General features: G+C 48.7%; 1 protein-coding gene across 1 annotated transcript in view; it reads left to right on the forward strand.

Annotated features, from left to right (window-relative positions):
* The first annotated feature begins 7,455 nt into the window (after window positions 1-7,455).
* The window catches only part of FHAD1 (forkhead associated phosphopeptide binding domain 1), a 145,393-nt gene continuing 125,897 nt past the window's right edge, over window positions 7,456-26,951 (forward strand). Inside the window, exons 1-2 of the mRNA XM_075561659.1 lie at window positions 7,456-7,548; window positions 26,599-26,805. Of these exons, the coding sequence (XP_075417774.1) occupies window positions 7,456-7,548; window positions 26,599-26,805 (300 nt within the window). The remainder of the gene's footprint in view (window positions 7,549-26,598; window positions 26,806-26,951) is intronic.

Below are 26,951 nucleotides of genomic sequence, written 5' to 3' on the forward strand. Positions count from 1 at the left end.
CTAAAATAAATGGCGTCTTACCAAACCACCGCTCCCAGTCATGGAGTGGATTCTGAAACCCAGCAACCCAATTTCCAAGTCTGAAAATCTTTATGGGTGAAAAAAGCCTCATCTTTCTTCCAAGGATAGAAGAGTAGATTTGAACCTTTGACTTTTTGGTCAGCAAACCAACACCTAACCCACACTGCCACCATCACTGCCATCAAATACATGGTAGCTCACAGAGCACCATCAGTTCTCCTTAAAATAGTGTATTATTGGGGTTAGGTGCCATTGAGTCAGTTTTGACTCAGAGTGACCCAAGGTACAAAAATCCGCCCAGTTCCTGCATCACCCTCTGATTTTTGTCACCCTTGAGCCCGTTGTGACATGCTCTCTCTTCAAATGTCTTCCTCTTTTTTGCTGCTCCTCCTACTTTACCAAGCCTGATGCCATTTTCCACCGACCAGTCTGTCCTGACAATATGTCCCGAGTACGTCAGATGATTCCCATGCTTGCTCTAAGGAACCTTCTGGCTGTACTTTTCCCAAGACCGATCTGTGTGTTCTTCCAGCAGTCAGTCCCCGGTACTTTCAGCATTCTTTCCCAGCATCATATTTCAAATACATCCATTCTTCCACGGTTTTTCTTACTCATTGTCAAACTTTCACAGGCATATGAGGCAATTGAAAATACTTGTTATCATCTAAGATACTATTGTATTCATGAATCAAGAGGCAGGCGTTTGAACAGAAGAAGGGGTGTGGTTTGAAATCAGGAAATGTGAGCATCGGGGTCGTATGCACTCAGCATATTGATTCAATTTGGGCCAGGTGCATCTGAGTCCTGAAAGTGACATCCTTGCTCTTCCACATGTTAAAGGGGTCTTGTGCACCAGGTTTACCGAATGCAATATGTCTTTTGATCTCTTGACTTGGATTGTGGATCCAAGCAAGGGGAAATCCTTGAAAATTTCAATCTTTTATCTGTTTATCGGGATGTTACTTATTGGTCCTGTTGTGAGGATTGGGGGTTTTACATTGAGCTGTAGTCGACACTGAAGGCTGCACTCCTTGAGCTTCAGCAGCAAAAATCCTTGATCCTTCAGCAAGCAAGATTGTGTCCTCTGCATATTGCAGCCTGTTAATAAGCCTTCCGCGGGTCCTTCTTCAGCTGGTCCAACTTCTCCCATTATTTTCTCAGCACACCAATTAAATCAATATGGTGAGAGGATGCAACCCTGATGCACACATTTCCTGATTTCAAACCATATCCCTTCTTCTGTTCAAGATTCATGAATACAATAGTATTTTAGATGATGATAAGACGGAGGAAGGGCACAGCATTCAATGTTTTGTTGTGCGGTTGTTATTGACTTCTCTCATGTGCTTTCTGCTTATTTGCTGTGTGCTTTGTTTTGGCTTGATAATTTTTTTAGATAGGGTGATATTTGAGGGAAAATCCTGTAGGAGGTAAAGGAGATCCCTGCGGGAAGAGCCTTCCAGGGAGAGGCAAAAGCAAGTGCAAAGTTCTTGGGGCAGGACTGAGCTTGGAAAGCTGAGCCCATCTCTCCCTTTCTGGTGAAACCATCTCTCAGCCCCAAGCCTCTCTGGTGACTCCCGGTCCTGGACTCTGAGGGTCTCTCTAGCCATGGGAATTGGCCTGGGCTGCACCAGCCCACTCAAGAGCCTACAAGAGATAGGCTCTTGGGGAGATGTATGCCATTCCATTTTGCATACATCAGGTTTTTTTGGTTTTGTTTATTTTTAAATCAACTTTGCTTTACGAATGCACATTCCTGGCTGTGCCCTGATGTCAATGTATACTCTGCAAGACTTGGGGTCAGTGGCTCCAGAGGGCAGACGACAACTGCTCCATCAGGTTTCCTAGGCTGTGCTCTGTACAGGACCAGGTACATGGAGCGGACCACCAGTTCTAACCACTGACCTTTCTTCTCGCAGCTGAGTGCCTAACTGCTGGGCCACCTGGACCTCTGAGGGGCATGCTATAGACTCACTTCATCAGAAGCTTTAGGGTTTGTGCCTGAGAATTTGCCTTCTAGGAGCTTTTGGAGAACTCTCCCCTGTATTCGGTTCAAACAGATCTCCAGCGTCCTTCTCTTTTCTTCCTGCTGACCAGGGTGGAGTCCGTCAGTACTGATCCTTCGTGGACAAACATAAAGGCACCATGCCAGCCATTTTCTGCCAGGGGCAGGCGTGTGCAGGTGGTATTGGGCAAGCTTGCTCTGTGCACACGCCGAAGGGACTGGTCTGAGCGTGCAGTGGAGCGAGATCTGATTTGCAAGTCTGTCTCCACACACTCCACCCCACAGTCCCATGCGTCCCACTGGGCAGGGGGCTTCTTAAAGGGCAATGACTGGCCTGGGTCAACTCTGTGGCTACAACTGAGACAGGGGCTTGGGGGGAATGTTTGCAGGAATACAGAACGAATGAGAGAACGAATGCAGGTCACTTTGACCCGGAAGTCAGGAGTAATAGGCTCAGCGGAGAGGGAAGGGCCCTTGAAAGGTTGGGAGCTTAGCGATAGCCTTTCTTCAGTTCCTGGGAGAAAACCTCATTGCTTCCAAATTGTTCATTCCAGCCTGTCTCCACCCCACCCCCACCCCACCCCACCCTTGCTCCCAGAGGTGGCTACATTCAGCTTGCTCTATTTCGTGATCTGCAGGGAAAGGACTTGGGTGGAGGGAGGCAAGGAGCCTAATGGCACAGCAGTTAAGTGCTGGGCGATTGATCAAAGGTTGGCAGTTTGAGCCAGCTGCTCTTCAAGAGAAAAACTTGGCTACCTCCTTCTGTGAAAATTAATTAAAACTGATGGCCACCGAGTGGATTGTGACTCAGTGACCCTGTAAGACAGGGTTTCCCACACAGCCTTCCTCACGTTCTTTAATGCTTCCTCTCGCACTACCCTCCCCCACTATCATGATCTCAATTCTATCTTACAAATCTGGAGAGACTAGAACATGTATACTGGTACAGATAAGCGCTTGCAACACGGAAATCCAGAACAGATAAACCCCTCAGGACCAGTAAGTGGAGCAGTGATTCCAGGAGGGTAAGGGAAGGAGGGCAGGTGACAGCCCAGAACACTGGATGGGGCAGTTCTCTGTCACATGGGGTCCCCACTGAGGGCACCGGTCACAAACCGGAGTTAACAAACTACTAACCACTCCCAAGCTTCTCTTGAGTCTAACTCAAGAGACGCCCCATCTAGCCCTCAGCCAAAGTAGTGGGAAAGCCAAGGCTTAAGTCCAATTCCTTCTCTGCTCCTTCCTCGCCCTCACACCTTGGGTCACCTGGCTGTGGAGGGGGAAGAGGGGGCGGGGCGCGCGCAGGCCACGCCCCCGCCGGCCCGACCCAGCCCCGCGGCCGCGCGGCCGCATTGCCATGGTGACGCGCGTACACAGGCCGGGCGGGTGCGCGGGTGCGGGCTGCGGGCTGGAGACTCCGCGGGAGCGCGGCCGGGCGGGCTCGCCCGGGAGGGGGCCCCGGGCCTCCCGAGCCAGCGGGGCTCCCAGCGGAGGACGGAGGGTGGGCTTCTTCCTGCGGCCAGGTGAGTGCGGACCGAGGAGACGAGGCCGCGGGCCGAGGTCCGGGTCAGGCCAGGGCCGGTCCCGCGAGGTCAAGGGCTGAGGGATGCTTAGGTTGCGGATCGCTTCTTGGACCCTGACTCAGGCCCCATGGTGACTGCAGAGGCATTTTCACCCCACGGGCAGCCCTCCACCGGGCACCCCGGACTTCCGCTAGGCCCCTCTTTGGCACCTGCTGGCAGCTTTGGGGTGCCCAGCGGGTAACACCTGGGCTTAGTGAGAACAGTCTGCCTCACCTGATTTAAGGACAACTCCCACACATTAGTTCTCCTTCCCATGTACGTAACCTGGAACGCTCACAGACCACCTGTGACCTCCACAAAGTAGCTTGGCTCCTGTAACCCCATTCTCACCCTGCTGAAGCCGAGGGAGATGCGGATGAATGAAGCTGTCAGCACGTGTCCGGAGCTCTCCACCATCCGCTGAGATCGGCTTACAGAGCTGAACTAGTTCAGATGACTCTCGGTACGGTTTTCAGGCAGAAGGGTGACTTCGAAGGGCAGAAGGAAAGTAGAGACATATTCTCCAACCCAGACAGCTAAAGTCTGCTGCTGTGAACTGAGTTGTGCCCCCACAAAACATGGGTCATTTCGGCCGGGCCATGATTGCCACTTACCTAATGGTGTAATCAAATGCCAAGATGCTATCTAAGCAGCCAGGCAATCAGTAGTCCTGGGATCAGGGGGTGTATGGTGCGAAGCAGCACCCGTGCTCAGGTTGCAGCCTCAATGATCCGATGCAGGGAGAGTTTCCCTGGGGTGTGACCTGCGTCACCTTCTATCTTACACAAGGTTTAAGGATATAACAAGCAGAGGAGCAGGGACCTCGGTGCCACCAAGAAAGAAGAGCAGGGAGCAGCGCACATCCTTTGGACCCCGGGTCCTTGGACTGAGAACCTTCTAGACCCTGCTAAGACACATGGAGATCCCTCAGAGATGCTGGAACTACAGATGTTGAAAAGACACGAGGATTTTCCCAGAGCTGACACAGAGCGAAAGTCTTCGCCCAGTCTGCACCCTGAATTCAGACTTCTAGCTCCCTGAACTCTGATTGAACACATTTCTGTCTGTTAAAATCGCTCACCCACAGGATTTCTATCAGCCCCCCTAGATAGCTGGGCAGTATTTTGTTCTGTTGTGCACAGGGCCATTATGGGTTGGAATTAACTCAATGGCATCTAACCACAATAGCAGGTAACTGTGATATAATCAAATACACATTTTAAAGAAATCGTCCAGGATTGAGACTGACTGTAGGGGAAAACAAGTTACAGCCAAAGATTCCGAGCGAGCTGCTCTCACTGACTTGCTTTGAAGTGTCATTGTCTTAAGTACTGGTGAAGCACTGGCCAGCTGCCCTGCCCTGCACCCCCTTCACAGAGCCGTCACTGGTTCCTTGTGTCCTCTCGGGTTCTCACTGGCTGAATTTCAGAAGCTGACAGCCGCTCTTTTCTTTCTGATCTGTCTTCGTGTGGAAACTCTGTTGCAAACCGTTCAGCATCATAGCAACATGGCAGCTGTGCACGAGCTGCACCCCCAGCAGGGGATCTGCCCTCTGCCCCCCACGTGGGAGCTGAGGATTCCACCAAGGTATCACCGATGGCCTCAGCAAGCATTTACGAAGGACCTCCTATGTGTCAGGTGTTACTCAGACAGGGTACTGGAAAAGGAGTCATAAAACAAACTGTCAGCCGCGGATGGCCTGAGGTTGTTACCCTACTTGCAAACGCACACGGTAGCCGGCTACAGTGCCGAGCTGTAACACAGGACTCCTGGTGCAGCAGGTACAACAGGCAGTCCAGGCTGCTTGTGTGGATTGGTTCTATTGTCCCAGAAGCCTCTTGGGGGATGCAAAACAGCTGGCCAGGTGCTGGCCAGGAAGCTCTAGTCTTTTACAGAGGTTGTTGGTAAACCTGCTTTCATTTCTTTGTGCTGCTGTAACAGAAATGTCGTCAGTGCTCAGGTTACAGATAAGCCTTCAAGTCGAATTTGTGAGGATGTTAATAGGTGTGCAATGTTCTTGTTTAGCCTTACCAGAGGGCAAGGAGCCCTGGTGGCATAGTGGTTACACATTAGGATACAATCCCTAAGGCCATCGGTTTGAAACCACCAGCCGCTCCTAAGGAGAAGGACGGGGCTTTCTACTCCCATTAACAGTCTTGGAAACTCACAGGGGCAGTTCCACTCTGCCCTGTAGGGACTCTCGGTGGGAATGGGCTCAGTAGCAGTGAGTTTGGTGCAAGAAAAAGCTCAAAGCCCTTTCAACGATTCACTAGTAACCACAAGGCTGCACGTTCAAATCCAGCAGCCACTCGTGGAAGAAAGATAAGACTGTCTGCACCCATTAAGATTTAGTCTCAGAAGCCCTGTAGACAGTAGCTGTGAGCTGGAGTGCGACAGTAGGTTTGGGGGTTAGGGGGTGATTCAGAGGAGCCGTGATGAGGCAGTGCTTAGGCGTTCAACTGCTAGCCCCAAAGTTGACAATTCAAACCCACCATCGGCTCCACAGGAAAAAGATGTGACTGTGTGCTTCTGGAAAGATGTCCGTCTTGGAAACCTTATGGGGCAGTTCTACTCCGAGAGTCCGTGACTCCGGCAAGATCCCAGAGCCGGTGTCTAGCTGTCTGGTGCTGTTTTCACAGAACTCCCTCCAGAGGGTGGCTTCCCAGGACAGATGGGTTCTAGCACACCCCGGGACACAGAGCACGACTCTCAGCGAGGTTCCTGATCTGGTTCAGGGTTCCTTGGTGATTGCCTTGTGACATCGATTGTCCCATTTATGCCGTTCGCCAAGGAATTCTGGTGGCACAGGGGTTAAGCGCTCATCCAAAGGGCTAGTTTCAAACTCACCTGAAGCTCTGCAGAAGAAAGGTGTGGCCGTCTACATCGGGAAAGACGACAGCTTTGGGAACTGTACAGGACCATTCTGCTCTGTCCTGCAGGGCCACCATGAGTCTGAGTCCACTCAGCGGCCTAGGTCCGCTCGTCTCCGTGTCTACGGGCTCCTTATGATTCAGGGGTGGTTAGACTTCGGACACCCACCCCCTAGATATGGCCTCATCCATCAAACTAACAAATAACCCACTTCCCAAAGGAGGTTACACCCACAGATTCAGGAACAATGATCCCAACACAAAGGAAGGGGCTTCAAAAACTGCCTGGAAAAACGGCATCATCTTTCACTGACATTTCCGCCCCCCCAAAACTTTTGGAAGCCCCCTCGTATTTGAGGGGGACACAATTCAATTGACAACAGCTAGGAAGCGGTGGGCAGGACCGATGAGCAGAGACTCGATCAAGTCCGGTAACGAACCCCGTAGTGAACTTACAGGGAGGTCGAGAACCATTATCAGTGGCATCTGGATTTTTCCTGTTAGGTCCTTTCATCTTTTGTTTGTGTCCTGAGTCATATAAGTAGTGTGCCCTGATTGGTAATCAGGACCAAACTCCTCCCCTTTAAGAAGGCGGTCTTTGACCCTTGCAGAAGGGTCACTGTCATGACTGACTGTGGAGTCCCTCCATCCGCTGTCACCTCTGCTGGCTTCTCCAGCTGCCCTTTGCCCCAGGCTGTCTTCCAATCTAAATGCTATGCTTTTGAATGATTAGAAGTCACTCCCTGCCACCGAGTGATGCCCACTCATAGTGACTTACAGGACAGGGCAGACCTGCCCCTGTGGGTTTCTGAGATGAACTCCTTATGGGAGTAGAAAGCCCCGTCTTTCTGCCTTGGAGCAGCTGGTGATTTTGAACTGCTGATCTTGCGGTGAGGACCCAACGCGTAACCACTACACCACCTAGGCTGCGCTGAGTGAGTAGAGCCTTTTTCTCAGAGAGTCTGTCTCCGGGCCCCTTGCAGGGAGAACAGAGGGTATGAAAGCCTACCTGAAGAGCGTGGAAGGCTTCTTTGTTCTGAATAAAAGCACGACGATTGGAAGGCACGAGGATTCAGACCTTGTTTTGAAGGTAAGAACTCCTCCTCATGCCCCGGCACTCCCTCGACCTTGACCCGAGAGCTTCTGGTTGACTTGTGCACTCAGTGCTGGGAAAGTCCCGCCTCCCACAGCCTCTTTTCCCCTTGAGACTCTCCCAGGCACCCAGGGTCCTGGGTTTCCTGAGCAGAGGCAGGAAATGGCCATGAAGCAAAGTCCTTAACACACTTGTCTGCAGATGTCTCCCCACCATCCGGGGCTCCAGCCCCAGCAGCTGGATGGGCCATCTAGAAGGTGGGTGACAAAAAGGGGTGCTATGGCCTCTCCCTGTTCTGGATGGTCAGTCAGGGTCACTAGGAGTGTCCAGCTGGGGTACAGGCCTCTTGTCCTCTTTAGAGCTCCTGGGGACAGTTATGGGCCCTTAGGACCCATGGACCTCCAAGCAGGGTAAGGGTTAGTGTGGCCTCAGTCTTCTCCCATTGAGTTTCATCTTTCGCATTAGCTGGAGTCTGGTCCAGAGACTCAACTCGCTGACAGCCAAGGAGGGAAGAAGGATGATAGGAACAATGGACTGGAGCCTTTTTAAACATCAAAACCACACCTACTGCCAAGTCAATTCCAACTCACAGTTGCCCTACAGGACTGAGGAGAACTGCCCTTCTGGGTTTTGCAGACTGTGTTATAGGAGTAGAAAGCCTCATCTTTCTCCTGGGGACCAGCTGGTGGTTTTGAACTGCTGACTTTGCAGTTAACTGCTCAACTCATAGCCACTACACCACTGGGCTCCTCTAGACATCAAAGGGAGTTCAGAGTTGCCAGGGAAGGGAACCCGCAGTGGAAAATCTCTTTCTCAGCATGAAAGCCGGATCTCTCAGACTCCACTCAACAGAGTATTCACATGATTTTTAGTGTTCTGGAGCTTTTGCCCCCCAACTGTTTTATCGGCACATAATTTACATATCAAACAATTCAATAGTTCGATCATTCAATCATATCAAGAAGAATTGTACAATCGTCACCACATCAATTTTAGAACATCCACCCTGCCTCATGGTTAAATCACCTTTAAAATAAGTTGTGCATTCACAGTCAGTTCTAGTGCTCCCTCCCCAGTCCTACCTTCATCGTTTACTCCTGAAATCCCCTCACCCTCCCTATCACCCACCTCCCCACCCCGCATCCCTACACCCCGCATCCCTACACCCGCATCCCTACACCTCGCATCCCTACACCTCGCATCCCTGCACCCCTATACACCCTGCATCAGTTACTGTCTCTATGAATCCACTCCTGTGCTTCACAAACTGGGAAGCCTAGCAGAAAAAATAAAATCAAGATATGGTGGTAAGGAGAAAATAATTCTAAATTTGTAAGGACAAAAATACAAATAACGAGTAAGAAAGAAGAGGACCCCTCCCCCCCTTCCCATCAACATTCAAAAACCCAGGGAAGAAATTTCTGTCATGGAACAAGTAAGACATACTTGCACCCAGAACAAATTCAGGTTGAGACTATAGGGAGGTCAGCCAGCCAAGTGTCTAGGTCAATCCAGCAGAATCCAGACTGCAGTGGTCTCTACCTGATGGTAGGGCTGTTTGAGACTCTCGCCTTGGCTGTGGCAGGTCTGCCAGTGGTTCGGTCTGACCAGGTACTCCGCAGATGGGGTTTGGCCTCCCACTGCCCTCCATGGCCCTCTACAAACTAAGTGTTCATCATTTCACCTCTGCTACTTTTCCCTTCGCCATATTCGAATTTTATAATTGTCCTCTTTGGGTAACCGTCCATGTCGAGGTAATTGTTGATTCACAGGAAGTTCCAAAAATGGTCTACAGAGATCCTGTGTATGTTCCGCCCAGTTCCCTCAGTTGTTACTTACCTGTAAGGATACCAACATCAAGACCAGGAGATGGGTGTTGGTCCACTCTGTGCGCCTCTTTGTGGGCTGTTTCATCACCTGTGAAGAGGGAGGTAATCCCCACCGCAGTCAGGACACACACCCAGGTGCCACCACCAGGAAGGTGGTCCTATGCTGCCCCTTTGAAGCCACACACCTTCTCCTGCTGCCACCCTTCACCCAGAGCCACCACACCTCTCCTCTCCCTCCCTACGGTTCGGTCACTCCCAGCATGCTAGATACATGGGCCTGGCGATGGGGGATTGGGCCGTCATTATGGGTGATGGTTCCACAGGTGATATAATTGGCATCACAGGCCTGCACACCTGAACATAGTGGCCCATTGCTGGACGATGTATTTTTAACAATATGTTTTACAAAGAATGCTGTGTAAATGGAATTGTACAATATTGCGTGACCTGAGGCTGGCTCTCCCCCCCGCCCCCAACCCCAACACACAGGTTCAGCGTAATTCTCTGCAGATCCATGTAGGTCGTTACCGTCGCTGCAGTGTGTTCTATTGTTCCGGGGCGGGGATTTACCTCGTTGGCTTAACCATTCAGCCTTGCTTCTTATCTTGAGGCTGCTGAAAATAAATGTGCCCGAGGTTTCGGTGTGGATACAGGTGTGTATTTCTCTGAGGTAAACGCCCTGGGGTGTGACCGCCGGGTCAGGTCGGTCTGATGTTAGACTTGCAAAGAAACTGCCCAATCATTTTCCAGAATGTACTCTTTTACAGCCTCACCAGCAATGTAGAAGAGATTCGGTTTCTCCGCATTCTCTCCAGTAAATAGATGATAGATAGATAGATAGATAGATAGATAGATAGATAGATAGATAGATAGACAGACAGACAGATATGATTTCAGCTCTTCTGCTAGGCGTGCCCCATTGACACAGCGGCTGCGTCAATGGGCTCAAACATAAGAACAGTTGTAGCACAGCCCAGGACCAGGCAGTGGTGTTCTGCTGTGCATAGGGTCACAATGAGTCGGAACCGACCCGACGGTACCTCAAAGAACCAACCACAGTAGGTGTATCATTAATTTTGCGGTGCAGCAGGTTATGCACTAGGCCGCTAGCCAAGAGGTTGCTGGTTTGAATCCACCAGTGACTCCCTGAGGGAAAGGTGAGGCGGTCTGTCTTTGTAGAGATCTGCAGCCTCTGACACCCGAGGGCAGTCTTTCTTGTCCGGAGAGGGCTGTTGGGAGCTGCAATCTCTCAGTGGCAGTGGGTTTTGATCGCAGTAGGTGTGTCGTGAGAGCCCGTCGTGACCTCAGCTGGCGTCATCCTATTGGCTGCTGATATTGATGGCTTTTGGGTGTATTTACTTGCCACCTGGATATCCTGTTTGGTGGCAACAGATGTCTCTCCATGTCTGTTGCACATTTTCCAGTTGAACTCTTTGTCTTTTGATTGTGGAGTTCTTTCTGTCGTCAGGGGACAAGTTTGTGGTCAGAAGGCTGCTGTGGCCAGGGGCCGTCCAGCTGGCTCTCACTCACAGGGACCCTCTGCGCAGCAGAGCAAATATCGACGGCCCCGCCCACATTGTCGCTGTGCTTTAGCCTGTTGCCGCCACTGTGCCAATCCATCTCATTGAGGGTCTTCCTCGTTCCCCTTGATACCTCGACTTTACCAAGTGACTGGTCTCTCCTGATGACCCATCCTGAGCAGGTCAGAAGAAGTCCGGCCATTCTGGCTTGTGGGGAGCATCCTACCTTTACTTCTGAGACAGATGTGTTCTGTCTGGCAGTCAGGGCATATTGCACTGTCTTCTCCACAGCATCCTTCAAATGCATCACTACTTCCGCCTTCTTCATTCCTTGTCCAGCTCCCACCTGCATGGGAGGCGATGGAGGATGCCGGGCTTGCGTCAGGCCCGCCTCCAGTTGACAGCTTTGCTTTTTAACATTTAAAGGGGTCTTGGCTGCAAGTTCGCCCGTTTGAGTTCTTCACTGCTGCTTCTGTGCACGGCTGTGGCTCTAAGTAAGAGGAAATCCTCAACAACTTCAGTCCTTGCCGTGTTTATCACGATTTGCTCCCTGGTTGCGTTGTGAGGGTTTTTGTTTTGTTTTGTTTTCTGTGTGAAGCTGTAAAAAGTGCTTTGAGTCCTGCTCACTTTCGGTTGTGGCATCTGTATATCACAGGGTTTTATCCACCACCTGGATTAGGGCCGTCCTCCAATCCCGACGTGGTGTCCTTCTCCATGGAGTGCAGTGTGTTAGGCCAGGTGACTAGAGAAACAAATCCAAGGATAGATATGCATATGAAAGAGCTTTACATCAAAGAGCAATCAAATATTAAGACAACATCCCAGCCAGTTCAGATCAAGTCCATACGTCTGATATTAGCCCATACATGACTCTTCAGGCTCACACAGTCACATACAATGATGCCGAATGCAGAAAGATCGCAGGCCGATGGGTGCAAAGTCTTGCGGATCTTGTCGCAGTGAAAGCATCTCGATGCTGGTGTGGGTCTCCACGTGGCTCCTCCGGCTAGCTCAGGGGATCCTCCACAGGAAGGTGAAGCAGAGGGAGTGTCACGTGTCCGGCCTCCAGGGAGAAAGAGAGGAAGTTCCCAGAATCCTCATAAGAAGGCCACGTCCCACAGGAGGCATCATCTTGACAAGCTAAACTCCACCCCTCCACTCTGTGTATCAAGTTGACATGAGATTATGCAACTGCCACATCCAGCTTCTCGGATGATTTGCACAGCAGACAGGTTGGCTAAGCCAGCCGAGGGGTTTGTAAACCATTTCCTCCTGCTCTGTGGCTTGATCTTTCACTTCCATAACAGAGTCACAAAAGCCAAGTTTGGAAGTTGTGGAAGGCTATTTTATCAGCTTCTTTTCTTTTTCTGGTCCATGCATTTGGTGTCATGCCTAAGAATGCTTCACCAAACCCTGAATCCTAAAGATTTTCTCCCACAGCTCCTTCTAAACAGCTTATGAGTTCATAGTTGAATCTATGATCCATTATGGGTTAGTTTTTTTTAATTTCACCTAAGATTTGTATCAAGGACCGTTTGTGGGTGTCTTGTTGCTCCAGTGCCAGTTATTGAAAAGACTGCCTTTGCTGCGTTGAATTGCTCTTGCTTGTTTGTCCAAAATGAGCTAGCTCTACTTGTGTGGGCTATTTCTGGGTTTTCTGTTCAATTCCTTTAATCTTTAAACCTATCTTTCCACCAATCCCTTAGAGTTTTGATTGCTATAATTGTAATAAGCCTTAGAATTCAAGGTTGCTCCCACTTTATTCTTCCCTTAATTTTTTTTCTTTCACCCATTCTTGTTCTTTTGCCTTTTGGTATAAATTTTAGTGTAACTTTATGCTTGTCTAAGAAGTCCTAGTAGTAGTCTGCGTGATCACGAGGTACTGAAGGGATCAGTTATCAGGCGTCAAAGAACAAAAAATCATATCATTGTGTGCTCACCTCCCTATACGATTGTTGAAAACAAATGGGTGCATAAGAAAATGCGGTGAAGAAAACTGATGGTACCTGACTATCAAAAGATATAGCATCTGGGGTCTTAAAGGCTTGAAGGTAAACAAGCGACCATCTAACTCAGAAGCAACAGAGTCTACATGGAAGAAGCACACCAGCTTGTGCAATCACGAGGTGTCAAAGGGATCAGGTATTAGGCATCATCAGAACAAAAAATTCTATCATTGTGAATAAGGGTGAGTGCAGAGTGGAGACCCAAAGCCCATCTATAGGAAATTTGACATCCCCTTATGGAAGCGTAGCAGAGAAGAGACAAGCCAGTCAGGGTGCAGTATAGTAACAATGAAACATACAACTTTCCTCTAGTTCCTAAATGCTTCCTCCCCTCCCTACCACCACCACCATTATCATGATCCCAATTCTACCTTATAAATCTGGCTTGACCAGAGGATGTACACTGGTACAGATAGGACCTGGAAACACAGGGAATCCACGACAGATGATCCCTTCAGGCTCAGTGCTGAGAGTGGCAATACCAGGAAGGTAGAGGGAGGGTGGGATGGAAAGGGGAACCGATTACAAGGATCTGCATGTGACCTCCTCCCTGGAGGACGGACAACAGAAAAGTGGATGAAGGGAGACGTCGGACAGGGCAAGAGATGACAAAATAATAATTTACAAATTATCAAGGGTTCATAAGGGAGGGGGAGCAGGGAGGGAGGGGGAAATTTGAGGAGCTGAGGCCAGGTGCTTAAGTGGAGAGCAAATGTTTGAGAATGATGAGGGCAACGAATGTATAAACGTGTTTTATACAATTGATGTATGTCCAATAATATGATTTTTATTTAAAGGAGTCCTGGTAGCATAGTGGGTGATGTGTTGGGCTGCTAATCACGAGGTCAACAGTTCAAAGGCACCAGCTGCTCTGCAGGAGAAAGGGGAGGCTTTCTACTTCCGTAAAGAATTACAGTCTCAGAAACTCACAGGGACAGTTCTACCCTGTCCTGTCGGGTCACTGAGTCAGAATTGACTACATGGAAGTGAGATTGTTGTTTTTGTTTTGTTTACAGTTTATCCATATATATCTACAAAGTTCCCACAAACGGGTAGCTTAAATGGCTTGCATTTGACTACTCAGGAAGATTGGGAGTTTGGACTCTGGCAGCAGCACCTTAGAAGAAAGGCCTGGAAGTCGGCCTTTGTAAGATTGCAGCCAAGAAAGATCTATGACACAGGTTTACCTTGTAATTCACAGGGCCTTTATGAGTTAGAGCTGGCTCAACAGCAGTGGGTTATAGCCACAAAGAATCTTGCTGTGATTTGAAACCTATAGCTCACTGTGGAGAGAATGAGTATCTTCGCTCTGTTGAGTCTTCTCAACCAGCAACATGGTGTGGCAATCTGTTTATTCAGGTCTTCTTTGATTCCATTCGTGAGTTTTTTAATTTAATTTAATTTAATTTTGTATTTTAGCATACACGTCCTGTGTCTATTTTGTTAGATTTGCACATAAGTGTTTTATTGAGCAATTACAAATGCTATTGCACTTCCCACCTCGATAGCCACATGTTGATTACCAGTATGTAGACACGGTTGAAGGCGTGTTTATGTTAATGTCTTTGAACTTGCTGAACTCAGTAGTTCTAGGAAGCCTTGTTGGGTTCTTGGGATCATAGACACTTATCTGCCAGTAGGGCCAAATTTATTCTTCTTTAATGATCTGTATACTGTTAATCCTCTCTTCTCGCATTGTTCTTGTACTGGCTAGAGCTTCCAAAGCCAAAAAACCAAGTTGCTTCCATGGAGTCAATTCCGATTCATAGCGACCCTACAGGACAGGGAAGAACTGCTCCAGTGGGTGTCTGAGACGGTTTACAGGAGTAGAGAGCCTCTTTCTCCAGGAGCAGCTGGTGGTTTCAAACATCTGACTTTGTGGTTAGCAGCCCAATGCAAAACCACTACACCATGAGGGCTCCGGCTCAAACTTTCAGAGCTGTGTTAAATGAGAGTAGCGAGAGTAGACATTCTGGCCCTGTTCCTGGTCTCAGATGTAAAAGCACCCAACCCTTTACCATGGAGGAGGATGTTAGTTGTAGGTTCTTTGCGGATCTGCTTTGTCCAGGTGAGGAAGCTCCCCTCTACTCCTAGTTGAAAGTAACTCCAAGAACCCTTGAGATTCTTGCCCACAACACTGGCCTCCTAAGAGGACACAGAACATTTTCTGGGGTTCAAAGCGGGGGGGGGGGGGGGGAGAGGAAGCCAAGTTGCAGTTTCTTCTTTCTCATTACAGGGGCAGGTTTTAGGCACTTTCGCTTTCTGCCTGGCCAAAGTGGAGACAGGGAATTGGTGTTTTGCATCCACTGGTGATACCAGAAGAAGCCTTGGGAACACTTACTGTCGAGTAAGCGTTGGGCTGCTAACTGCATGGTTGGCAGTTCAAAACCACCAGCCACTCTTCAGGGGGAAGGCGAGGCTGGTTGCTCCTGTAGAGATTTACAACATCAAAGAGCTCAGAAACTCAACCTCGTGCCATTGAGTGGATTCTCACTCATAGCAATCCTATAGGGCGAAGTAGAACTGCCCCCGGGGGTTTCTGAGACTGTACATCTTTACAGGAGTGGAAAGCCTCCTCTTTTCCCCACAGAGTGACTGGTGGTTTCGAACTGCTGACTTTGTGGCTAGGAACCCAACCACTATGCCGCCAAGGGGCCCATGTGATGAAGATCAGTGAAGAAAATGCAGAGCGCCTGGTGCCTGGTGTTCAGTAAAGACTCTGGGATCATTAAAGATTAGGGTCTCTTAAAAGGAAGACTGAGAAGAACTCAGGGGCCGCCGTGTTGCCATGGGAGTCCAGCCATGTTTGGAAAGGAAAACTCAAAAGGTGAAATCATGATGGAGACAGAAATGGAGTTTCATAAAGATAATTGAGAAGTCGACCCCTACTGCCAGCAACGGCCACGTGGATTTCAGGGGGTAAGGGGGGATTTGCTGTACTTCCTGAAGCAGGAGCTTAGTTCCAGAAGCACTCTCCAGGGGTACTTCCAGAGGCACTGGCTTCCCCGAGTACAGATGGTACAGGAATTGCCACGTGCTGGTGGATAGACTTTGGATGGCCTTCTCTTTGACAATTCAGTCCCCAGCGCTTAAAGGGAGTTTGACGAGGAGATCCAGTTCTAAGAAGCTGTGCTGGGAGCACAGGTCTGTTTAAAGAACCGATACCTGCAGACACGTCAACGTTTCCCAGGTGTATGAAAGGAGACTTGACGCACTTGGCAAAGAATATTGCAGGTCCCCTAGGCTGCAGAAGAGCAAACTCATCGGACTGGGGGAAGTGCAGCCAGAGAGCTCCCGAGGAGCGAGGATGACAAGACTTTTCCTCTCGTATTTCAGACATGGGTCAGGCGAGACCGGCCTCTGGAGAAGACCGCCGTAGCTGGCAAAGGAGAGGGACAGTGAGGAGGACGCCCCTCAGGGAGATGCATGGACGCCGTGGCCGCACGAGTGGACTCACACGCAGCAACACTTGCGAGGACGGCGCAGGAGGGGCACGTTTCATCCTTTTGCAACTGGGGGTGGCTCCGGATTGGAGGTGATCTGGTGGCGCCTAACAGCGATATAAGCAGAGTCAAGGTGAAAACCGCCTCTTTGCTGAAACGCAGCCCTTTCTCGTCAACGCTCGAACCACCCCTGACCAGCCACAGGCCGCCTCAAGTAACACTTCACCCCAAATTTCTCATTTTTCTTATTTGTCATTTCACTAGATAAAAGCGTTCCACCTGAAAAAATAAATAAAAGAGTTAGCCTTGCAATTACCCAGAAGGTACACCAAGACAATCGAGAGAGAGTTTTATTTTATTTACCTGGGTGCAACCTAAAGGTTAGGCGGCTGCGTTTCTGCCAACTCATACTCCTTTGCGAGGCTGACTTATTATTTTGGCTGGGCTATCGTCGTATTTGGACACCACTTAACTCCCCTGCTGGTGATGGGTACTTACATGCTTATTGTTTAAAAAAAGAATCGAGAGATTGCAGCTAAGAAAAGAAACACACTACCATCGAGTCGATGCCGACTCTTAGCGACTCTACAGGACAGGGTAGACCCGCCCCTGTGAGTTTCTGAGACTGTAACTCTTTACGGGAGCGGGAAACCTCCTCTTTCTCCAAGAATAGAGAAGTCACTTGTAATTGCATGACTCGGGGACAGTCAACATTTGCACAGGGCTCTGCCCTCCAGACTCCTGCAAAGAGTTAGGAGACCTGTTGCCACTGGTCCAGGGATAGCTGCTCTCATTACTCCTTTGTTCCATAAATAGTGACCTGGAACCGCATTCCTGAGCCCAGCCCGGGTAGTTCATCAGTGGACGTGGTCCCCACCGTCTGGCAGGTGCAAGGAGAGGGGGACATAGGTCAAAGGAGTCCACAGAGGCAGGTCTGGCCACACACTGAGGTTGGGGCGCTACAGAAAAGGAATGAGGAGGAGGGAGGCTTCCTAGTCACAGGAGGGGTGGGTGGGCATAACATGTGCAAAGGCCCACTGCACCCCAGCACCCCAAACTATACACAGTTGGCGATGTGTCTCTTGCGATTATATCTATGGGTCTGCATTCAGTGTGTGTGCTGTGTTGTTGGGGGCCACCACGTGGGTTCCGCTCAGAGCCGCCCTTCACCGTGAGCCTTGCCATGTCTGAGCCCAGTGTCAGAGCCGCTGTATCCATCCAGATCGTTGCGAGTCTTCTCGCTACACTACCAGCCACGGGGTCCTTTCCCCAGAGACCTGGGGGTGCCGCGAATCAACGCTGGGCTTCTCGCTGCCGAATCAATCGGTGCTTCAAATCCATCAGCTACTGAGGCTGTCTTCTCCCACAGAGGTGTGCTGTCTCAGAAACTGTACTCGGGCTTGCTATGAGTTAGAACTGACTAGATGGCAGTGAGTTTGGGGCGTGGTCTCTCCTGAAAACATGCTCAAGGGACATGAGGCCAAGTCTCACTGTCCAGCCTTCTGGCTGTGCCTCCTCCAAGACGGATGTCTTCCTTCTCCCGGCAGTCCATGGTATATTAATATTCTTCACCAACATCATCATTCAAAGGCATTCATTCTTCTTTGGTCCAGCTTATTGTTGCTGTTGTCAGGTGCTGTCGAATCAGTTCTAACCCATAGCGACCCTATGCACAACAGAGCAAAACCCTGCCCAGGCCTACGCCATCCTCACAATCCTTCCAGGCCCACTGTTGCAGCCTGTGTGCCACACCATCTCTTTCCTCAGGTCGCTGCCCCTCTACTATACTAAGCTTGATTGACTGGTCTCTCTCTTTTTTTTTTTTAAACAATTTATTAGGGGCTCACACAACTCTTATCAGTCCATACATATACATACATCAATTGTATAAAGCACATCTGTACATTCTTTGCCCTAATCATTTTCTCTTTTTTTCTCCTCTTTTCTTTTTTTTACATTTTATTAGGGGCTCATACAACTCTTATCACAGTCCATACATATACATACATCAATTGTATAAAGCACATCCATATATTCCCTGCCCCAATCATTCTCAAAGCATTTGCTCTCCACTTAAGCCCTTTGCATCAGGTCCTCTTTTTTTTTCCCCCTCCCTCCGGACCGGTCTCTTTCAACAACATCACCGAAGTATGTAAGACAAAGTCTTGTCATCTGTCTCTGACTCAGGAACATTCTAGCCAGACTTATTTCAAGACGGATGGTTGTCCTTTTAGTGTCCATGGTACTTTCTTTTTCTTTGTTGTTGTTGTTGTTTATTTTATTTTATTTATTTTTTAATATATTTTTAAACGTTTTATTACGGGCTCATACAACTCTTATCACAGTCCATACATATACATACATCAATTGTATACAGCACATCTGTACATTCTTTGCCCTAATCATTTTCTTTTGTTTTTTGTACTTTCAATAGTCTTCTCCAGCCCTACACTTCAAATGCATGGATTCTTCAATCGATCTTATTCATCGCCCAACTTTCACATGCGTACGAGGCAGTTGAAAATACCATGGCTTGGGTCAGGCTCACGTTAGTCCTTGAAGTAACCTCCTTGATTTTCAATACTCTAAAAAGGTCTTGTGCAGCAGATGCCCCCAATGTAGAGTGTCCTTTATCTCTTGACTGCTGCTTCCATGAGCCTTGATTGTGGATCCAAGCAAGACAAAATCCTTGACAACGTCAATCTTTCCTCCGTTTATCACGATGCTACCTATGGGTCCAGTTGTGAGGATTTTGGTCTCCTTATAATGAATTGTAATCCATACTGAAGCTTGTAATCCTTGATCTCCATCAGCAAGTGCTTCAAGTCCTCCTCACTTTCAGCAAGCAAGATTGTGTCATCTGCATATCGCAGGTTGTTAATAAGTCTTCCTCCAATCCTGATATTTCATTCTTCTTTATATAATCCAGCTTCTCCGATGATTTTCTCAGCATACAGATTCAGATTGAAGGAGTATGGTGACAGCATACAACCCTGACACACACCTTTCCTCATTTTAAACCGCAAAATTGTTCTTTGTTCTGTTCACACAACTGCTTCTTGAGCCATGTACAGGTTCCACACGAGCACAAGGAAGTGTTCCGGAATTCCCATTCTTATCAAGGGCATTGTGGTAGCTACATGATTTTGTGTCAACTTGAAGATATAAAAGTGAAGGGGTGGAGTCTAGCCTGTCAATCAGGTCACAGCCTGATGGAACCTCCTGTTGGGCATGGCCTTCTCATAAGGAGGAACCCAGTAACTTTCTCTTTCTCGCTCTGTCTGCCTTCAACTTCCTGTTAACGAGCCACATGGAGCCCTGTGGAGCCCTGTGATGTGGCCACTGCCTTTGGATCCACACAACTCTGCACCCACCAGCCCGTGATCTTCCTGCAGTCTGCATCATTGCATGTGGGTTTGTGAGTTTGAAGAGGGACTTCAGAATATGATAGGACTTAAGGACTGATATCAGGTTTATGGACTTGAGTTGCACTGGGCTGGGATGTTTTCCTAATATACAATGACTTTTTGATATAAAGCTTTCTCTTTTACACATATATGAGTGTCAGTGAATTGGTTTCTCTAATCAACCTGGCCTAACACAGTCATCCATGGTTTGTTATGATCACACAGTCCAGTGCCTTGGTGTGGTCAATGAAACACAAGTAAACACCTTTCTGGTATCCTCTACTTTCAGTCAAGATCCATCTGACATCAGCAATGATATCCCTTGTTCCATGTCGTCTTCTGAATCTGACCTGAACCTCTGGCAGCCCCCTGTCAATTTATTGCTGCAACTGTTGTTGGATAATCTTCAGCAAAATTTTACTTGCATGTAATATCAGTGATATTGTTCTATAGTTGGAGCATTCTGTTGGGTCACCTTTCTTTGGAATGGGTACAAATATGGATCTCTTCCAGTCAGTTGGCCAAGTCTTACAAATTTCACAGATGAATGTGTTAGGCGGGTTGATTACAGTGACACTCTTATATGTGTAAGAAGAGCTATATATTAAGAAGCTTTACATATCAGGAAAACATCCAGCCCAGTCCAACTCAAGTCCATAAGTCTGCTACTAGTCCACAAGCCCCTCTTCAGAGTCACACAGTCACGTACAATGATGCAGACTTCAGGAAGATCACAGGCTGGTGGGTGTAAAGTCTTGTGGATCCAATGGCAGTGGAAGCTTCACAGGGCTTTGGCAGGTCTCGGCGTGGTTCACCAATAAGAAGGTGAAGGCAGGGAGAGACTCTCTCCTAGCCTCTCTGCCCATGCTGTGCGCAAACCTGGCTGTTGAGGTCATGACCATCCAGGCGATTAACCTAGATGAACCTCTCTGGACGTCTAGGAAGATGGAGCAAGGCCATGAACATCCAAAGGCAAATCTAGAAGACTAGCAGTGACTGATGACACACATCTAAAAAGACCCACTGCTGAGACTCGGGGAGGTGCGCCATGAGTCAAGGGCCCACATCTGTGGAGGAACCAAAAGAGACTCTACCAGGGATAGCAAACTCGGCAGGCAATCCATGGCTATCTCTCCTGAAGAACAGCACCATTTTTTTTTCAAAATTATTTCTCACTTTCGGTTACATGACAAGATTGGGGATTTGAGTGATATATAACAATGAAAAGGATGATTTAAGAATATATTTAAGTTTGAGTTCATGATCAAGAAGCCTTGGTAACATAGTGCTTACTCAAAAGTTGTCAGTTTGAACACACCAGGCATTCTGAGGGAGAAACGTGGGGCGTTTCCTGAGTAATTTGCTCTTAGAAACGTTTAAGAGTTACTGTATTCTGTTCCTGAAACTACAAATAGGTAGGAGCTACTGTGACACTTTGGATTTTGGAAACACTAAAACCTATCAAGAGTGATATAAAAAGCTCCTCACAAGAACTACAGAAAAATAAAAAGTACAGAAGACTTAGTATTAACAATCATGTATAACTTATCCTAACAATCATTTCTTTAACTCACTGCTGCTGCTGCTGTGTTGTTGCTGGTGCCCCTGAATCAATTACAACTCATAGCGCCCCCATGGACAACTACACGAAACACTGCCCAGTCCTGCATCCTCCTGATGATTGTGATGCTTGCAGCCATTATTGCAGACTCTGTTGGAGTGAAGAATAAAGCGCTGGGAAAAACTAGATCAACAACAACAAAAAGAAGGTGGAGGCAGAGAGAGGGGGAGGTTCCCATGACCCTCCTTATGAGACGGCCATGCCCACAAGGAGGCACCGTCAGGCTGTGACCTGATTGACAGTCTAGACTCCACCCCTACACTTTTATATCTTCAAGTTGACATGAAATTACGTGTTTACCACAATGACTGCTTCCAGTGCTTCATCAGCATGTTGAAACATGTCAATGGATATTCCACCCATTGCCGGAGCCTTGTTTTTGTCTGATGCTTTCAGTCAGTGCGGCTTGGACGTCTTCCTTCAGCACCATTGGTTCTTGCTCATATGCTAGCTGCTAAAATGGTGGGATGTTGACTCGGTCTCTTGGGTACAGTGACTCTGTGCATTCTTTCCCTATTTTGTTTTGTTTAGAATCATTTATTTAAATGCCACTATCCAAGATGGCTTCTAGATCTCATTGAAAGCAGCCACATCCACGGACTGCACATAGTCTTCAAAAGAAATTATCTGATAAGAGTTGTATGAATCCCTAATAAAATGTTTTTAAAAAAACCATTCAAATCCTGTACAAATATGGTGTAAAATTAAAAAAAAAAAGAAATTATCTGTTCCTCCAGGAGATTGGTGCCAACTTTACAATCTTCAACACACACAGCATTAGAAGATTTTAAGTTCCTTACCAGCCCAGAACAAGCTTTGATGAGCCCGGCTAAGCTGTCGGCTTCAATGCTCCGACACACTCTTCCAGTGCTGCTGCTTCGGCCTCGTCGTCCCACAGCTTCACAGCCAGGCAGCAGGAAGACTTGGCAACAAGGGCAGGCTTTCTGGCTTTCTTCTCTGAGCCTCTGTGCTTCCTCACCTTCTTCCTCCTCATCAGATCCAAAGAGATCATCGGCCTTAGGGCCGGCATCTCCACTTGCTGTGGTGGCTTCCACGTCAGTAGGGCCGTCCTTGCCCAGAGCTTTCTTTACTCCTGGCAAACTGGCCTTTTCCTTTTCCTAAGACTTGAAGTGATGCTACCAACGTAGGGCATGATACAAGTCGGCTGGCGGAGGGCTGGAGATGGCTTCAAACACTGCCACATCTGCTGAGATGGCACATGCTCCTTGGCGTGACGCCTGTCTGCCAGGTCGTCACTGAGCACCTGGGGGCCTGCGGGGGCTTTCAGGTGTCTGAAGCTCATAGAGTTGGCTGTCTCGGGAGCTGGGTGGCAATGGAGGAAAGAAGAGGTGAAGGCCATCGGGGTCGAGTGTGAAGAGGGGAACAAAAAGGCCCACGTTCTCTTGATACTGTCTGCATCATTCGATGTTTTGCCCACAAAATCTTGCAACTCAAGGCTTATTTTTTTCTTGAGTTCTTACTTTAAAATATGCTGAACATGTTCTTCCATTTGACTTTCTAACGGTCGTTCTTTGTACATTTCATTATAACATTTTACTCTGTCTTCTTGAATTGGCCTTTGAAAATTTCTGTTTACCTCTTTGACGTCATCATTTCTTCCTTTGCCTTCACTACTCTACTATTAAGAGCACGTTTCAGGGTCACTTCTGACATCCACTTTGACCTTTTCTTCCTTGCCTGTCCTTTGAGTGACCTTTTGCTTTCCTCATAAATGATGTTCTTGATGTCCTTCCGCTGCGCATCAGGTCTTTTATCACTAGTGTTGAGTGTACCAACTCTGTCCTTGAGATGTTCTTGAAATTCAGTGGAATTTACTCAAGGTCATATTTTGGCTCTTGTGGACTTGTTTATAATTTTCTTCAACTTCAACGTGAACTTACGGAGGAGCAATTGATGTTCTGCTCCACAGTCAGCCTCTGGCCTTGTTTTGACTGTTGTCTTTGAGCGTCTCCATAGTCTCTTCCCACAGATGTAATCAGTTTGATTTCTGTGTGTTCCTTCTGGAGAAGGTCATGTGTAGTAATCGTTTGTGTTATTGGATAAAAAAGTATTTGCTGTGAACAGTCGTTGGTTTTATAAAATTCTAGCATGGGGTCTGCAGCTTCATTTTTCTCACCAAGACCCTACTTTTCAGCTACTGTTCCTTCCTCTTTGTTTCTAACTTTTGCATTCCAGTTGCCAACTACTATCAATGCATCTTTACACGTTTGATCAACTTCTTACTGAAGACATTGACAGAATCCTTCAACGATGTTTGGTGCATACATTTGAATAGTAGTTGTTTTGAATGGGTTCCCTTGAATGCAGATAGATACAGTCTTGTCAGACAGCACTGGCACTTACTTCAAGGTAGATCTCGACATGTCCTTTTGGATGATGACTCAAGGTCAGTCCTTTTGAGTGTGTCATTCCCAGCAGAGTAAAACATATGATTTTCTGGTTCAAAATGGCCAATGCCCGCTGCCTCCCTGTCACTAATGACTAGAACTGTGGTCGTCTTGAGCTCCAGTTCATCTTTGATAACTTCCAGTTTTCCTAGATCCGTCCTTTATGCATTCCAAGTTCTGATTATTAGTAGAATTTTGCAGCTCTTTCTTTTCATTTTGAGTCTCCCTCATCAGTAAATGAAGACCCTCTAGTCTTGACCCCCACAAGCTCTACTCCATCCATGTCATTGTGGTCGGTGGTACTTTGAGAGGGCAGCTCTTCCTCGCTCATTCTGTGGGTGCCTTCTGACCCGAGAGGCTCATAGTCTGGCACCTTTTCTGACCGTGTTCTTCTTCCACTCGCGGGGGCTTCAGTATGCAGAAGGTTGTCAGTGGCCGATTCCTCAGCAGTGGGCACCCTCGGGGCCACATTTCAGCAAAGGAGGGTGAAAACAGCTGCCCAACCTGAAGAATGCCATCAAATTGTCATCCTTGTCACATAAAGCTATCTCTGTGCTTCAAACGTCTGTTTCGCTGTGTGTATTTCCAAAACAAAAAACAAAAGATAGTGGGTTTGTTTTAAAGGCAAGCAACCCTGTTCTTAAAATGGGCAAAAGCCTTGAAAATATATTTCTCCAAAATGGTCAACAAGCACATGGGAAGATGCTCAACATCGTTGCCCATGGAAACCAAGCCCACTGCCCAGGACCCCTTTGAAGTGTGGAAGCAAGGATGTTGCATTGCGGACTAAGGTGCATCTGACCCATGCCATGGTATTGTTGGTCGCTTCGTATGCATGAAAAAGTTGGACATCGGACAAGGAAGACCGGAGGAGAATCAATGCCTTGGATTATGGTGCTGTCTAATACTTTTGACAGATGGATGGACTGCCAAGAGAACTAAAAAAAAAAACAATCTGTCTTGGAAGAAGAGTGTCCAGAGTGCGCCTTGGAGGCAAGGAGGGAGAGACTTCAGCTCACATACTTTGGGCGTGTGGTCAGGAGAGAGCGGGCCCTGGAGAAGGACGTCATGCCCGGTCGAGGGGAGGGCCGGGGTTAAGGAGGAAGACCCCTCACTAAATGGACTGACACACAGACTGCAACGCTAGGCTCACACAGCAGAACACGTGTGAGGATGTGGCAGGACCGGGCAGTGCTTCCTTCTGTGGCACATAGGGTCTCTAGGGGTCGGCACCGACCTAATGGCACAGGATAGCAACTGCCTCCCTGTCAGTTATGACTCACGGCAACAGGAAGCCGCCACCCACAGGGCTCCATGGCTGCCCATCTTTCTGGGAGCAGGCGGCCACATCCTCCTCCTGCGGGGCTGGGGGCCAGGTCAGAACGGCTGGCTGTCTCAACCAGAGCACCGCCAGGGCTCCTCCTTCACTAGTAACGTGGGGGAGGCAAATCCGAACCACGCTGAGGCACGCTTCAAGCCTGGGGCTGTGACTGTCACCAAGCAAACCCTCATTAACGAGTGCTGGCCAGTGCGTGGAGACATCGCCACCCCGGTACACGGCTCGTGGGAGTGTCACATGGTCGCACTGCTGTGGGGAACAAAAAGGTTGATGGTTTCTCGGGGGTTGAGGTATGAATTTCCATCTGATCCTACACTTCTTTTCCCAGGCAAATACTCAAAAGAAGGGAAAGCAGGCACTATTCCCACTCGCCCAAAGGTGGGACCCTCCCACTTGTCCGCCAAGGGATGAGTGGATAAACAGACGGCGTTCTGTAGGCATAGTGGGGTGGGGGGATTCATGATGACGAATGTGGACATATTACGTCAAGAGGACACAAAGGCCATGTGTCGTCTGGGTCCCGTTTATAGGAAATGCCCAGGCTGGGCAGAGTTGGAGAGACAGAATACTTATGGGTGCTTGCAGGGGCTGGGAATGGGGAGAAACTGCTTTCTGGGTGCTGGGCTGTACTTGGGTGGGGTGGAAATAGAGGCAGTGGTTGTACAACACTGACTGGAGCCAGTGCCACTGAATCGTTCACTTTCCAGTGGGCACTTTATGCGCTGGTAATCTCATCTCCGTGAGTGAGTCTCAGCATGGAGTCCGGGTCTCGTGCTGGCTGTGCTGGCAAGCTCAGCAGTTCGAAACCACCTGCCAGCTCCTAGGGACAAAGACGAGGCTTCCTGCTCCCGCAAAGAGTTACAGTCTTGGAATCCCACGAGGGTAGTTACACCCTATCCTGTAGGGCAGCCAGGAGTCAGAATCGACTCGAAGGCCGTGGTTTTCGTTTGGCTTTATTTTTCAGAAGTTAGTCTAAAAAAGTGTACAGAGCAAATGAATACGTATGACCGTCATTACATTGCTGGTCAACTATGTGTGTGTACCCTAGCCGTGACCTTGGCTTTATCATTGTAGGTTTGTCCAACAGTTGATGTTTGTAGAACAGTGGTGTCTTGGGCTATTTCTGCTTCCCACCCTTCTGTCTGGGACCTGAAACTCACCCTGTGTGGGAAAAGGCAGTTCTCTGGCCAACCATGTGCCCCCTGAGATGCCCCCGAGGTCCTTTTGCCTCTCTGCTTTCCCTGATTTTCTACCTAGCCACCTGAGTACCTCTTCCAGGGCATCGAGTCAAATGGGACACAGCTCAGCTCCGCCATTCAGTAAATGTGGCCGTGGGCAAGTCACTGACCTTCTCTGACCCTCGGCATCCTCGTGTAAAATGAGGATGGTGGTGAGCACCTGGCGAGGTGACGCGGGTGAGTCGTGTTCACGGCCAGGTTACGATGAAGGTTGTCCGCCCCCTTCTCCCTTGCAGTCTGCTGACATCGACAACCACCATGCGCTCATCGAATACAACGAGTCGGAGCACAGCTTCATCCTGCAGGACTTCAATTCCCGAAACGGCACCTTCGTCAATGACTGCCACATCCAGAATGTGGCGGTGAAGCTGTTGCCCGGGGACATCCTGAGGTTTGGGGCCACAGGGCTGACCCACGAACTGGTGATTGAAAACCCACCCACGGTGAGTGTGGCCACCGCCGGGCAGTGGGGCAGGAGGGGCTGTGCGGCGTCGCCTTCCTGCAGCCTGGGGCACAGAGGGGGCCCAAGAGGACCCTTGAGTCTTCATCTGGCTTCGCTCTGTGGCCTCACACAAGGGGCAGCCACGGA

Source organism: Tenrec ecaudatus, chromosome 1 (genome assembly GCF_050624435.1).
Source record: "Tenrec ecaudatus isolate mTenEca1 chromosome 1, mTenEca1.hap1, whole genome shotgun sequence".
NCBI classification, from domain to species: Eukaryota; Metazoa; Chordata; class Mammalia; order Afrosoricida; family Tenrecidae; genus Tenrec; species Tenrec ecaudatus.